Here is a 15550-nt window from a genome sequence, read left to right on the forward strand (position 1 = left end):
GGCTAGCCAGAATTCTTATAACAGAAAAGGTCTTCCTATTGCTCCAATGCCAAGACACGTGTGGTGAGGTAATATTATGCAATCCCCACCCACACTAGAAGATAAGATCACATTGATTGCTGTGTTATTATTAGGGCATTGGTTCCCTCAAAGATCAGTTTAGTTACCAACACCATTGCCTTTCGAAGGAGTGATAGCATGACAGAATCACACTGCAACTGCCTGCCGAGAAGCACCTACCTAGTTCTTTCATAGCACGTCCTGAATTTCTCGTGACTCGCTTTAATAACACCTATGGAACAGAGCAAAGGAAAGGTTACCCTCCTTGGAAATGTGGGCTATTACAAAATATCCTTATGCCTGCAACTGGTGATTATGTTTTCATTTATGTATTCACAAGAAAGGGGGTTTATTGGGGAGGGAATAGATTACCTCAAACCAGGGTCAGAAGACATTACGGATACAGTCATTGGCCCATAGCAATCATACCTCTCTTTGGCCAGCAGCCTAGTCTCTCTCTAGTCCTTAGCCTCATGGCTTCTAGCTCTGTGGGCCGGGAAACAGGCCCAGCGCCCTTCCTCCCAGTCTCAGTCTGGGTTCTGTTCCATTGTTCTGCTTCATGGTCTTCTTTCCCCAGCCTCTGGTGCTTCTGCTCTGGGCCTCCATTGGTTCAATTCCGAAGTCTAGAACGTGCTGTAACTGATGGCTTTTCTCCCAAGGTCCTGAGTTCCCTCCCCACCCCCTTTCTGAGAGACTCATCCTTTTAGCCAGGGGAGTGCCAAGTAAAACGTACCAATCCCCTCAATTAGCATTACACGTGCACTATTTTCAATGACCTCTCCAATCATTTGGTGAAGTGACAGAAAATTCACTCCACCACAAAACACCCTCTGGCCCTTCTAGCCATTGTCTTTCATACACGAAAAACGATTTTCTCCCTCTTTTTAGTTATCCCTTCCACAATTACACTTTTGGCAATCACCATGAACCCTGTGGATAATCTCACCCAAATCATGTAATCTTTTCAGTATCTCTCCCCCATCTTGCTCTTTCTCAAACCCATCAAGAAAACTGGAAACTATTCAGTGAGGATCCCCCTTGTTCAATGGATGGGATTTTTTAAAAACTAAGGTATCGACTTAAAAAAATATACAAGATGGAAAACTTTTCAGGAATGAGACAGGGAAAAAGATAACGTGATAGAAGACACTCAGTGAAGGGGCCGGGAGGAAACCCCTTTCCTAGTATTAAAATTTTCCTCACCTGTCTAACCTGTTTAGAACTTGAGATCTGATTGATTATAGGCATGATGTCTGCCTCACCTTGGACATAGCCTTTTAATATAGAGTACCGAAACGACAGCTGTTGACTCATTCTTTGGTCGATTATCAGCAGCAACTTTGGTGTGATCAGCTGAGGAAGAAGGGAACATTTAGTCTAAAGCATACACATTCTCCTAGACTGTGTTTGGTTAGTTGAACCAGAATTAACATTAAGACATGGAATGATCTGAAAGGATGGCGGCTCTGTGGTGCATGGAGGAAAGGGTGACTACTGCCCGCAGGAAAACTTTAGGGTAGTCGTCGAATGTGCAAGTGAATAGGATGCCAGTAACCCGCCCCGACGTTCTTATTGACATTATACAGGACTTCATGGCTGGAGGCATTTTGCAGGACACCTCTCTATGGCTTTACTCTTCGTTGATTATTTTATTTCCCTTAAAGAACATTGGAGCTATTTTCAACTGGTTTAAATTCTTAAAAAAACAAGCAAACAAGATGGTGTGATTCATCTTTGGGGCTGAAGTTTAGTGGCTTAGGTCTAGTGGTGATGTCTGTAAAATAATAATAATAATTCTTTCTTTCTTGCATACTGAATTACCTACTCAACTCTCTACTAGAGGTTCCATTAGAATCAGAACCACAGCCATAGTCCTTGTTGAATGCCACCATTAAGTTGCCCTTCACCTATTTGTGTTGTTCTTTTTTCCTTTTGTAATCCTGTACCATTTTTCAGTTCTCCTGTGCTGCTTGATCCCTATGCTTTCTGTGTCTGTGCTCCGTAGCGCCACACTTTACCCTCTAAGCACCTGCCCCTGAAGCGCATGCTTATTGTTCAAGATTCACCTAAAACCACAGGAGTAAGTCAGAATGTATTGAGTTGGAATAGGTATTCCTGGATCGACAGTGGGGTTCAGGGTGAGCCCCTGTGCCACTGCCTCTCGGCTAACTCTCTCTGGTTCTGTGTCTGCTTGCTGAAGAAACGGAAGAGGTATCCCTTTAGAAATGAGCTGCGCTTCTTCTATGTGGGTTTTGTTGTTTCTCAGCTAGATAGCTGCTTGTTTATCTTCAGGCCTTTAAGATTTCAGATGCTATATCTTTTGATATCTGGGCACCATCAGCTTTCTTCCCCACACTTGCTTGTGCACCCATTGTCTTCAGCGATCGTGCCATGAAGATGAGCATCACAGACTGCCAAATTGTTAGAACAACGTATTCTTGTGTTGAGGGAGTACTTGAACAGGGACCCACTGTCTATCTGTTTTCTTAATACTAAACCTATAAATATATGTACATAGATCTATTTCCTCCTCTCGTATATAAAACCTCCTCCCTGGGGGACGGACAGCGGAGAAGTAGGTGAGGGGAGACGTCGGATGGTGTAAGATATGACAAAATAATAATAATTTATAAATTATCAAGGGTTCATGGGGGAAGGAGGAGCAGGGAGGGAGGGGGGAGGAAATGAGGAGCTGATGCCAGGGGCTTAGGTGGAGAACAAATGTTTTGAGAATGATGAGGGCAATGAATGTACAAACGTGCTTTACACAATTGATGTATGTATGGCTTGTGATAAGAATTGTATGAGCCCCTAATAAAATGATTAAAAAAAAAAAAAAGAAATGAGCGGTGCAATTGAGACAGCTCTTGCTGACCACAAAGCTCTAATTGAAAGAGTGAGACATCACGACGATGCAGCAGAATCTCCTATGGAGCCAATCACAGCCCCAACAAGTGAGTAGAAGCAATCAGACAGCACCGGGAAGAACATAAGTTGCAAGACATTGGTCACGGTCCACATTAGTTACGGGAACCCAGCAAGAAAACCGAGAAATTAGAGAATTATAACAGGAAAACGAAGAATGGCATACACCCTGGAAGAACATCTATCTGCGAACAGCAAGTCTTGAGAACAGATGTGTAGACTGCTAATGGCCAGCAAAATAGATGATCCAGTCCTCCAAAGAATGATAAGCACGTATCGACCAAATAACCAAATTGCAGTGGTATTGAGGAGAGCCATGGAAACTGATGAGCAACAGGGTTGGAAGGAACAGGAGCAAATGGTTCAACTTGAAAAGAAGGCAGAGATTTGGAAGAAATCCTTCAGATAACTTGAGAATCATTTTTGAACCCCAGAAAAGATGATACATCGGACAGTACATCTTTATCAGCATTAGTGCCCAACTGAAGAACTTCTAGCGTGTGAGCTTCTAGCTGCATGCTTGTCCTGAGAACTTCTAGCGTGTGAGCTTCTAGCTACATGCTTGTCCTGAGAACTTCTAGCGTGTGAGCTTCTAGCTACATGCTTGTCCCTGGGACTGGCCGATAGCTGAATGGATTGAGTAACAGAAAAATCAATCTCACTCAACCTAATTAGTGTGTGTGCGTGCATACATAACACATACACACATAGTATGCATAGTATACGGAGCAATTACATTTTTAAGTGAAATGCATATTTAAATGGTAATCAACTTTATTCCAAGACAGAATTAAAAAGTAAACATTAAACCATTTATAATTAGTGAACAGATGAAGGAATTTCAGTGACTACTGAATATAAAAAGGGTTTCCAGTAGTCCTCTTGGTTAGTTCCAGACGATATTTGGGTCTTTTTGCATATTTCCAGTAAGTCCGAATTTATAGAATTATTCCACTTTAAAAACACAAATTTATGCCATGGTTTTGTGAATAAAAATTTTTAATACTAAGTATCCTTCCTGTTTGGTGTTAGAATTTAGAAATAGCCTTTAAGAGTTTGGTTTAAGTGATTATCCACTTTGTCATTAAGTTTTTGTCAAATAAAATGATTTTGCTTCTAGAAAATTCATACATGTATAGTTTTATTCCAACAAAATATGGTTAAACCCAGCTCTTCAATCAGTGAGTTGGCCACATACAAGTTTTCGCAGTAATACACTTGTCTAGGAATCATTAAGGTGCCTTCAAAAAATAATTCTAATCAAGAGTGGCTTCTGAGATGCTCTGCTCAGCCAGTTAAATTCAAGGCATAGATATCAGTTCAGAGGGTTATGGCAACTGTCCGAGGGATTACAAAGGGGTGATCTTGTTAAATTTTCTTGAAGAATATGGGATGATCACAGGGTCTTCTTAAGGGGTTTTAAGAAAGTGGAAAACTGCATTGCTGAGAAAAAGGCCAGGAATTTTTCATCAGCCCCCTACCCCCCACCCCCACCCCCCGCCGCTCCTTTCATGACTATGCACCTGCTCATTCTTTACAGGTAGTAAGGGTTGTCCTAAGATCATTTTCCTGGGAGAACCTTACACCATTCAACCGGAAGCTCTAACCCCTTCAGACTTCTTACTTACATAGGGGAACTAATAAGACAAAGTTCAGATTTCTCAGTAGATGTCATGCAAGCAAGAAGCAAAGTTGTATATATGTAATTCGGAATGAGAAAAAATGCCAGCCAAGAATCTTATACCCTGTAAAAATTTTCCTCAACTATGATGGCAAAATTAGTACATTTCTAGATAAACAGAAATTAAAGGAATTTGTGAAAACCAGACAAACCTTACTAAAAATACTAAGGAGTTCTTCAGACGGAGAGCCAACAAGGAGAGAAAAGAATTTGACATTAACCTACAAGAAAACACCATCTCGAAGTCGATCCAGATAAATAAGCATCAAAGTGAACCAAAGTTACTGGACTGAAAACAGAAAAGCAGAGAGAACAATTTTTAATGAAGAAAGTCACAAAGTTAAGAGGAAATCATGTGGTCGCACAACTTTCCCATGGAGAGGTAGTGCAGTAGATTTTAAGAACATGGGCGAAGGGAGGTGAATATGCAATAAGAGGGAGCAGGGTAAGGAATGGTGAAGGTAGGACACTAGGAGAAGTACACGAGTTAAAGCCCACAGAGGTAAATACTTTCATACAAACAACCTTGCGGTAACGGTGATCTACGAGTGAATCTACGAGATAAAATGAGTGAGGAATGGATATAGATATCTACATATTTAACTCGGCTGTAAATATATCCATGAATGTGGTAAAGTATACAGGCGGTAAAGTTATGAAAATGTTTTGGACATAAAGAGGCTCCTTGGGGGACTGAGTCGCTGGGTCTGGGGGCTTGGCACCGTGGTCTTGGGGACACCAATGTTAACTGGCATGGCATAGGCCATAAGATCTATCTCCTCTTTTGATGTGTAGCAACTGGGATCTTAAAAGCTTAAATGCCATTAAGGAGCAGCTCTTGTTCGCTCCCTATCTGGAAGAAAGAAGACTGATCGAAACTGAAGGCACCAGGAAAGATTCAGTCCAATGTACGATGTGAACACCCACAAGCCTGGGACCAGATGAACTAGTTGGTGCCTGGCTACCGCCACCAACTGCTCCGAAGTGGATTGTGTTAGAAGACGGGTCTGGATAGAGTGAGAGAACCCTATGGAATAAACTAGCAGTCGTGAAAAGATGAGGGTTGCTCATTGGATGAAGAGCAAGAGGGAACTCGTGAGACGATGGTCTTTGGTTCCCCTGCAGGTCTAGAAGTGAATGCACACCTGGGGCTCAATTTTTAGTCCAATAAGAGGTTAGTTTATAAGGAGAATAATAACACTATTGATGTCTGCACACCTCAGGATAGTCACCCATTTGGTATCCAGGGAGCAGTGTTTACCCCTGGACAAAGTTCAGAAGGGTTAATAAAGGGGGAGGGATGGAGACAGAAATCACAGGGAAGGAGGTGGGATATATATATTTTTAATTTAAAGATTAATAACACTAATTTTAGTACATACTTCATGAAACAGGTCAGGAGAAATTTGAAATAACGTGATTTAACCTTACTTTACCTTCATGATGCGTAGCACACGAAATATTCGAATAATTTTTATGACGAAGATGATTTTAATGCTATTAAAATTATTTATTTCAGTCTGTAAAGCATCCAGTATTGCATCCACGATACCGATCAATGTAATTACTAACTCAAATGTGTTCCAGGTGTGCAAAAAATAATCCTTCTTCATAGCTACTATCTGTTGATTTAAAAGAAACCACTTTATTTATTTTTTTTTTTTGAAACCACTTTATTTTGTTTTTCTCTTTCAGACTACTTGCCTTGTATATCACAGGAAATAAAAATTAAACAAACCAGCCGAGTTTATAATTTCCTTATAGTAGAGGAGCGGACAACTCCAGGCATGCAGAGCATTGAATTAGGATTGTTGTAAATGATTAAGGGCTTGACTACTAATCTATAGGTTGGTGGTTCAAACCTCTGTCAGGGAGTTGATTCGATGCTGACTAGGCAGCAGAAAGCACGCTTGGCAATCTGCTTCCATAAAGATTACAACTATGGAAACGCTATGATGCAATTTTACTCTGTAATGCATGGCGCTGCTAAGAGTCAGTATTGCCTTACTGACCGGAGCTGTAGAGTACAGGTATAGGTGGGGGAAAAAAGGATTTATATATCAACCCAGAAAGAAAGTAACATTATACCAATAAAAGCCAGCAGTGGAAAGACTAATTCAAACAAACAACCAAACAAAATTAGTGTGTTGGGGACCTTTAGTTTTAAACGGACAGCTTTGAATACTAGTTATCCTGTGGATTGTACCTTACTTTACTTTATTTTAGAATCCATGTCACCTAATGGTGAGTAATCAAGAAGAAGTTATATGTTATGTTTGATGTGATACAAGCATATTTTCATTAAAGTTCAAGAGTTCGTTTTATTTATTTATTTAAAAAGGTTATACTTTATTCACTAAGTTCAATTATGTGCTTGCATTCTGTGATGCTGCCAAATAAAAGGACATTTCAATATCTTTATAATCCAAGCAAGAGTATGCACTTTGCCAAATTACCTTGACAATTACATGAACTCTTTATTTGAGGAAACAGATTTGCTTTAGGGTTAACAAAAGTCTCTATCTACCCACACATGTTCAAGGCGTATTCTAGAGCTGGGTATGTATATTTCACTCCAATATGTATGTCTACAGTGGGGTGTTCTCTTTCAGGCCTTTTAAGAGAACTAGATCTAACAATTAATGCAGTTTTTGAACTTCACTTACTGACACTGAGTCGACTCTGACCCCTAGCCACTCAACAGGATCAAGTACAGCTACTGCCCGTGGGTTTCCAGGTTAAAAATCTTTATGAGAACAGAAAGCCCCCTCTTTCTCCTGTGGAGCAGCTCATAGGCTGGAATCACAGACCTCGTAGTTAGCAGCCGAACACATAGCCTGCAAAGCCACCAGAGCCCCTTCTTTTGAGTTTACAATAGGGAAATATGTGTTCGTAAATGTTCTGGAGTGGTGACTGGTGTGCAGCGACTTTTTGGAGATGACTCTTCCCACCATACTTTTTGTAACTCCTACCAAAGTACTGAGTGGGACCATGTAGATGGGGTGCATTTCTCTTCTTCTCCTCCTCCTCCTCCTCCTCCTCCTCCTCCTCCTCCTCCTTCTTCTTCTTCCTCTTCTTCTTCTCTGGGTCAGAGTCTGAGAAGGGAGGGGAGTTGTGCAGACAACTATATGATTTAGTTGTGAGTGATTGTTAACAGGGCTAATTGTGATTATAAAAGACTTGGAACTCTACTGTGGGGAATGATCTATTTTGGTATTCCCCCAGAATATAAAATGAGCCCTTTCAGAAGCATGAAGGGGAGGATTTCACTACCATCAAAAAAGAAGAGCCAGGAGTAGAGTGAGTCCTTGGAGCCTGAGAGTTTGCCGCCTTGAACCTATTCAATCCCGGAGAGAGAGCTCTGTCTGCAGCCGAGAAGTGAGGAAGCGTTGGCGGCAATACCAAGAGCATGCCGTAGAGCAGTGGGACTCTTGGCCCAGGGAGTGAGAAAGCTGAGTGCCTTTGGGTAGGAGAGTTGCTTGTGAAGGTTGTTGCCTCTCAATCTGGGGAGCTAGGTTGGCTCATCCACAGAGCTAAAGCCTAGAGCAGCGATTCTCAACCTGTGGGTCGCGACCCCTTTTGGAGTTGAATGACCCTTTCACAGGGATTGCCCCATATATAACAGTAGCAAAATGACATTTATGATGTAGCAACAAAAATACTTTTTTTAAGATTGGGGGGTCACCACAACATGAGGAACTGTATTAAAGGGTCGCGGCATTAGGAAGGTTGAGAACCACTGGCCTAGAGTCTTTGGATCAAGGTAGAGTCCCCTTGAGACATTTGTTGGCAGTACTAAAGAAGCTTAGTTAACATTGTAATATCAAATTAAATATATATAAAGTGTCAAAATAGTCTGGTGAAAAATTACAAAACATGAAAAATCCTTATACTCAAATAGAGATATATGTATTAGAGAGATAACTTGCTTTAAAATAAAAATTTTAAAAAGCTCAATATAAAACATGCAGATACCTGCAGGCATCTAAGACCCAGGATAAAACCATACCCAAGGTGAATGGGGGTGGGGCGGCATGGAGTGGAGACCCAGTGCCCATCTGTGGACAATTGGAAGTCCCCGCACAGAGGTCACAGGGAAGAAATGAGCCAGTCAGGGTGCAGAATAGCACCGATGAAACACACAACTTTCCTCTAGCTCTTTGGTGCTTCCTTCCCCCCCACTATCTTGACCTGAATTCTACCTTACAAGTCAGATTAGACCAGAACATGCACACTGCTACAGATAAGAGCCTGCAACACAGGGAATCCAGGATAGATAAACCCCTCAGGGCTAACAAGGAGAGTAGAGAAACCAGGAGGATTAGGGGAGGGTGGGGGAGTAAGGGGGATTTGATCATCAATCTAGAACTCCCTCCCAGGGGGACGAATAACAGAAAGGTGGGTGAGGGGCAATGGAGGATGATATAAGAGATGGAAAAAGTAATCTGTAACTTATCAAAGGTTTGTGAGGGAGGGCGGTGGGAGAGGGAAGGGGAAGAAGTGGGAGCTGATATCAGGGGCTCAAGTGGGAGGACAATGCTTTGAAAATGATGATGGCGGCATATGTGCAAATGTGCTTGACACGTTGGAGGAATGAAGGATTGTGATAAGAGCTGTAAGAGCCCCGAATAAAAGTATTAAAAACAAAACAAAACAAAACAAACCCCAACATGCAGATACATGGGCCAGTTAGATAAGGCAAGAGAGAGACCAAATACAGTGATGCTCATGTGGCCTTGTTTTTGCATTAAAAGTGTCATAGCCAGAGAGAAGCCTCTGCTCACCTTTGGTAGCCCCGGCGATGTCCACACCTGAGCAGTCAAACTCCCGTTGGTGTTCTGAGAGTTATATGGCTGGATTTCAGATGTGGCTCACCTGGTGAACGAGTACAGCCAGAGACATCCTATAACTGCTTCGAGACCTTTGTTCTTTGTGTCCCCAAGTCTTCAAAGGAAGAACCCTACCTGTTAGATCACTGGACCACCAATCCAGGGATGCTCTCTTTTGATTTGTATACCGTACGTTTTAATTGTTAACTGTAGGACTTCCCTAGGAACCCTGGTGGCATAGTGGGTACGCTTTTAAGCTGTTAACTGCAAGGTCTGCCATTTGAAACCAACAGTTACAGTCTCAGACACAACCAGATCCTACGGGGTTGTCATGAGTAGGTGTTGAATTGATGGCAATGAGGGCTGTTTTGTTTGCTTGTTTATTTGTTTATTTGTTTATAGGACTGCCAGGGTTCTGTCTTCCTTCATTCCTTTTAACTAACTAGCTGGCTCATATGGTTCTGTGAATTAATTTCTTGGTTTGTTATCTATCTAATTGGACAAATAAATCTGACATTGTGCAAATACACAATTTAGTGCATGTCATATTTTGTGCAGCTTGTTCCAAACCAACATTCAGGGTGGAAGTCAAGGGGCCATGTGGCTGAGAGCACTACTTAACCCACTGTACCATGAAGGCCCCTTAATTCCTGTACAGAATATGACACATGAGACAGGAGACACAGATATGAATTGCAGACGTCATAGATCATGCTACCTACATGCGTTCATGACCTCAAACCCTATTCATAATTGAATGACTCCTAGATTTTATTACTAGTTGAAATTTGATCCACAATCTCAAGCCATAAAGACAACTCTGGACTGATCTCTTGCACTAATACTTTGTAATCATCCCAAACAATATGTTCAAAACAAATTCATTGCCTTTAAACTAACTTTTAATTCAGAACTCCACTGGAAATCTAATTTCTCAAGCTGGAATCCACAATCCTCTTTGTAACCTCTCAGCTATATTTTGTTTTCAAAAAGCTAATTTTAAAAAAATGAAGGACTAGATGAGCAAACGATAATGAAATAGTAGGCGTCTTTAATAGTCTCTTTCTTGGAATAAATGCTTCAATATTGTAACCATTTTCATTGTGAACTAATACATATTCGTTTATTAGTATGAGCATATCTTTAAATGTAATATGTGAGATTTGATTAATTATTTTAAAGAAAAAAGCCAGATGTTATGATATTAAATCAACATGGTATGTCACTCTAAAAGGGATGTGTATGACCTCCTCTGGCTTCGCAGGTTTAAAGGAAACTCAAATTCAATGTCAGCTCATTTCTAGGAGGAAGAGGCCAGATATACCTCCATCCTGCAACTTTCTTTCAGCCCAGTGTCACCGAGCCTCTCCCCCATAGCACTCTGGTTCTCTGCTGGGCTTAGTAATTCATGTAATGGCCACTCAGAACTCATGGGTTCAAACCCACCAGCCCCTCTACAGGAGAAAGAAAAGGCAGTCCGCTTCTAGAAAGAGTTATAGTCTTAGAAAGCCTGTGGGGCAGTTCTACTTTCTTCTCTGAGGTTGCTACAAGTGAGAAGGGATTCGAAGGTGGCGAGTTTGGTTTTGGGTTTGGGTACAGAGATCTAGCAGCCCTCTAACCTGTGCTACAACCAACCCATTCCTAAACATCAGTCTTTGGGAATGCTGTTCCTTGCATGTATTACACTGATGCTTCTGTTCTCATTTGTTCGTGTATTCCAAACTACCATGTATTCAGTCTCTTCTTTGACTGCTATACGTAGTTAAAATTTCATCTGTAAGAGCCCCCAATAAAGTGATCTATTAAAATTTTTTTAAAATAGGGAAAAATTTCACCTGAAGCATCTTCTTCCTTGGAAAGCTTCCCTGTGCTGAGCCACCTCTCGTGTAAGGCATCCCTTCTACTTCTCTCTAGGTCGCTGTTCTGATGTGCCTGGAGTTGACTGTGACTCACAGTGATCCCATGGCACAGGGTAGAACTTCCCATAAGACAGGATTCCTTCCGCAGTCATCTTTTCAAGAGGCATGTCCCTTTCTGGGGTCACCTGGTGGGGAGGCAGTGCAGTCTGAACCCCCCCAAAGTGGAGCAAAGCAAGAAGGGGGCATGCCAGGTCAGCAGCTGGAGCAAGGCAGAGCTACGAAGCCCCTAAGGAGCCCCCAAGGGGGTGTTCCCGGCCAGGAGGGGCAGCTCCTGAACAGTCTTGAAGACCAGCGAACAGATCCAGGATTTTTTGTATATTTCTTCTGTCTCTCTCTTTTTAATTTTAATTTTTTTCTTATTTATTTACTATTATTATTTAAAAAAATCAGTTTGGGCTATGCCATAGTCGGTGTACCTACCTCTATAGGAGAGGCATGGGAGGCATGCCCGAGGAGAGAGCAGCAGGACCAATGGCCCCGGAGAGACCTGGGAGGTGAGGGTGGTGGGGGAAGGGGACGGTGAGCAGGCTGCACCAAGGACAGAGGAACAACTGGGGTACTGGAGTCAATATCAAGAAGGAGATAGGGATCCCAGGAGGGGGTGTGTCGGAGCAACAGCAAACTAGCTAACAGGAGGTACCATGAGGTGGAAATAAGGGCAGAGGGACAGTGAGGCAGAAGTTGCCATACTTGTTTCCAAGCAGACTGCCGTACGTTTCTATTGGTAGAGCGCCACTTCCTTAGGCCTGCTCACATTTGGTCAGGCTGATTTTAGGGGAATCCTCTCCCTCATCATCATTTTGTCCTACTCCGAAATCCTGTTTGCTTTATTTCCTCACTGAAAAAAGAAAAAACCTCACTTCTTATGATCTCTTCAACTAACCTTGAATTTGTCCCCCTCCCTCTGTGTTTCTGAGTCTCTTCCTCCTCCTCGCCCAACCTTTCTGAATGGTGTCCTGGTATGCTCTTTCCATCTCAAAGGGCTGATGGCTCTAAGTCGTGCACACCTTCCTAGTGTATTTATTCTCCTGGTCGATATGCTTCACGGGTTAGCTATAAATTGAACCACTATAGTGTGCTCAGTTCCCCACCTGAAAGATGACTGAGGCCCACAGACATAGGGTTCCACCCATCCCTATCCAACTAGCAATCCTTGTATTTTGTGGGACTTTGAGTTGTTTTCTGCATTGTAGTAGCATTTTACTCTTCCAGTAATATTTCACATTTATTTGTCTAAATATCAAGCGTGAGGAGGGTGGCGCCGATAACCTAACGCTTATACCCACGGAAGCAAAGCCCTGGTGACCTGCTTCCATAAATAGCACAGCCAGGAAAACTCTACGGAGCAAGTTTATTCTGTCACTCGGGGCTCCCATGAGTGGGAGCCAGCTCCGCAGCAGCTAACAACCACTACTATCAGACATAATTCTCTATTTACACTTTCCGGCTGTAAATGTTTTATATTTCAACTTGTTGATTCACATAACACAGTATTATTATTCATGACTATACACTTCCATTATTGAATAATTATCTCTTTATTCGATCTAAAAAAACAACCTATAAAATATTTCTCAAGTATTAAAAAACAAAAATAAAAACAAAATGTATCTATTACCACCCAACACCCAACCTCTGCCATTGCAGCTGTTGTGAGTCACAGGGACCCTGATGCAGGCTTTCAGAGGCTGTATGTCTTTATGGGAGCAGAAAACCTCACGTTACGCTCACAGCACAGCTGGCACCCTTGAACTGCTGACCTTGCAGTTCGCAGTCCAGTGCTTACAGGACAGTGACACCAGAGTTCTTATCTCTATACATATCTATCAATTTATCTACTTCACCCAACCATCCATTCCACTGCAATCAGGTTGATTGCAACACATAGCAATCTGATTTAGAGTTTCTGAGGCTGCTAATATTTATATTAGCAAATCATCTCATGTTTATACTATAAAGCAGCCGGTGGGTTTGAACCACCAACCCTGAAGTTAGCAGTTCAATACTTACACAATAAGGACCTACTAGAGTTTCTTGTTTATCAAGCTAGTATAAAAATAATAAAATGATTATCTGTATACTCAGCACCTTGCATAAGCTTAAGAAGAATGGTAGTAACTTTGGAACTTATTTCTTCACATCATTTTAGAAATTATTTTTACAAATACAAAATCAATATTTATAGCATATGTATTTTCTGTTGACTCACTCAGATAACATTAAATATTAAAGTATATTTGCTTTGAGATGTGAAAGACACTTTCCTATACTTTTTGAGAGTTCCCTGTTTGTAGTATTGAAAATGAAGGTAAGTAACTTCCATGTTAGGCAAATGATGCATTTACACATGCGCATACATTTTACATTACCTTCAGTGTGATCTCCAGGATATAAAATCCAAGAAAAGATAAATTTGTTCGTATTAATTCTACCTCATAAATGTTATTTAAAGAGGATATCCAAGAAATGATGATCGGAAACAGATTCATTAGTACTATGAGGTATCCAACATATTCAAATTCATCACAAAACACTATCTCATGGATTAGGCGCAGCAAGTAATGTCTGTAAAAAGCAAGTTTGATGGGATGAGAAAAATTACATCAAACAATTTTCAATATATGCTCTATTACAGTTTCCAGGAGTTATAGATTCCTAGTTAATCCTAGGAAACAACCAACACTGCTTTACACGTTACCTGTTCAGTTCCTTTCTCTGTGAACCATCTGTAAGCTAGTCTCCCTCTCCCCCCATTTTTGTTTCCTTTTCTCATTCTCTGGTTTATATCTTACTTGTAATAAAGACAGTTTGAGGCATAAGAAGGAAAATTCAATTAGGAAATATTTTAAAAGTTAAATAATTCCCCTTACAACAATTTCATTTCTCAGAGATGATTATGATGAACAGTGGGTATTCTGTCAATCTTTTCATGTCCATGTCATCTTTATCTATAAACAGAAAAAGACTTATATACTGTTCTGGGACTTGCTGTTTCTCTGGTTCTATTATATTGTGATCATCTAGCACAAAGACCACCATCATGCGGTCGTGGAACAGCAGCAGTCCAAACATCACCAAGTTTTAGGCATAAACAAGTTGCACATTAAATGTTTAAAATGTCAGGTTTTCAAAATAGATGATGAACTAGACAAAGAAAAGAAAAAGTGTAGCTCATTTATAGGGTAAAAAAGGTAAGAAGGGAGAAAGAAAGGAAAGAAGAAGGGAAGAGAAATGATGTAAGGAGGTTTAACAATTGGACTTACTAGTCAAAGACTTTAAATCAATTGTCTTAAATAAGGTCAAAGGCCTAAATAAGCCATGCAAAATGAGCTAAATAAAACCATGTCTCCGCAAAGGAGGACTATCAGTTAAGAAATAGAAATGATGAAAATGAGCCACATAGAAATCCGGAGCCTAAAATTGTGGTGAAGTGAACGTTCTTAATACGGGTCTTCTATCATTGTCTCTGTAACTCCTACCAAATGATTGGGTGGAACCACGCAAACAGATCTTGTGAAAGACGAATAGAGGGGGATGACCCAGATCAGTTGCCACTCACTCGGCTATAAGAACCTGCCGTCACAGAAGCAGCAGCAGAGAGAATTTCTGGAACCATCAAGGAAGACTAGCCACCAGGGGAGCCTCCTGGAAATTGCTGCCTGAGTGGCAGCGGTAGCAGATGCCATGCCTTGCTGATACTGGAAGCTGAGGCGAGGAGATCGTGAGACAGAGCATTAGAGCAGAGCAGCAGAGGGACTATGAGACCATGAGCTAGAGCAGTTAGGCAGGGTTCCTGGCAACAGGAGGCAGGAGCCAAGGGGCCGTGTGACGTAGAGGCTGAGGCTCTGAGAGATTTGGTTGCTGACTGAGGTGTTACTGTGGTTCACTGACTGTAACCTTACCATTTACTGATCCTGGCTTGTGGTAACCTGTGAACTTCCCTAATGAACCACCATCATCATGGGCTTTGTCTGTGAGTTCTTTTTTAAATCATTTTATTAGGGGCTCATACAACTCTTATCACAATCCATACACACATTAATTGTGTAAAGCACATTTGGACACTCATTGCCCTCATCATTCTCAAAACATTTGCTCTCCACTTAAGCCCCTGGCATCAGGTCCTCATTTTTTCC

At 41.4% G+C, this 15550-nt stretch overlaps 1 protein-coding gene and 1 pseudogene across 1 annotated transcript in view; one reads left to right on the forward strand and one right to left on the reverse strand.

The window, feature by feature from the left end:
* SLC9C1 (solute carrier family 9 member C1) overlaps positions 1-15550 on the reverse strand; it is a 95235-nt gene that overhangs the window by 20785 nt on the left and 58900 nt on the right. Inside the window, exons 15-18 of the mRNA XM_004706477.1 lie at positions 13784-13979; positions 6103-6288; positions 1264-1413; positions 241-292 (exon numbers count right to left, since the gene is read on the reverse strand). Of these exons, the coding sequence (XP_004706534.1) occupies positions 241-292; positions 1264-1413; positions 6103-6288; positions 13784-13979 (584 nt within the window). The remainder of the gene's footprint in view (positions 1-240; positions 293-1263; positions 1414-6102; positions 6289-13783; positions 13980-15550) is intronic.
* LOC105978936 lies at positions 2903-3471 on the forward strand (annotated as a pseudogene).

This window comes from Echinops telfairi, unplaced genomic scaffold, assembly GCF_000313985.2.
Source record: "Echinops telfairi isolate 266 unplaced genomic scaffold, ASM31398v2 ScPeMD7_6;HRSCAF=24_0, whole genome shotgun sequence".
In the NCBI taxonomy this organism is placed as follows: domain Eukaryota; kingdom Metazoa; phylum Chordata; class Mammalia; order Afrosoricida; family Tenrecidae; genus Echinops; species Echinops telfairi.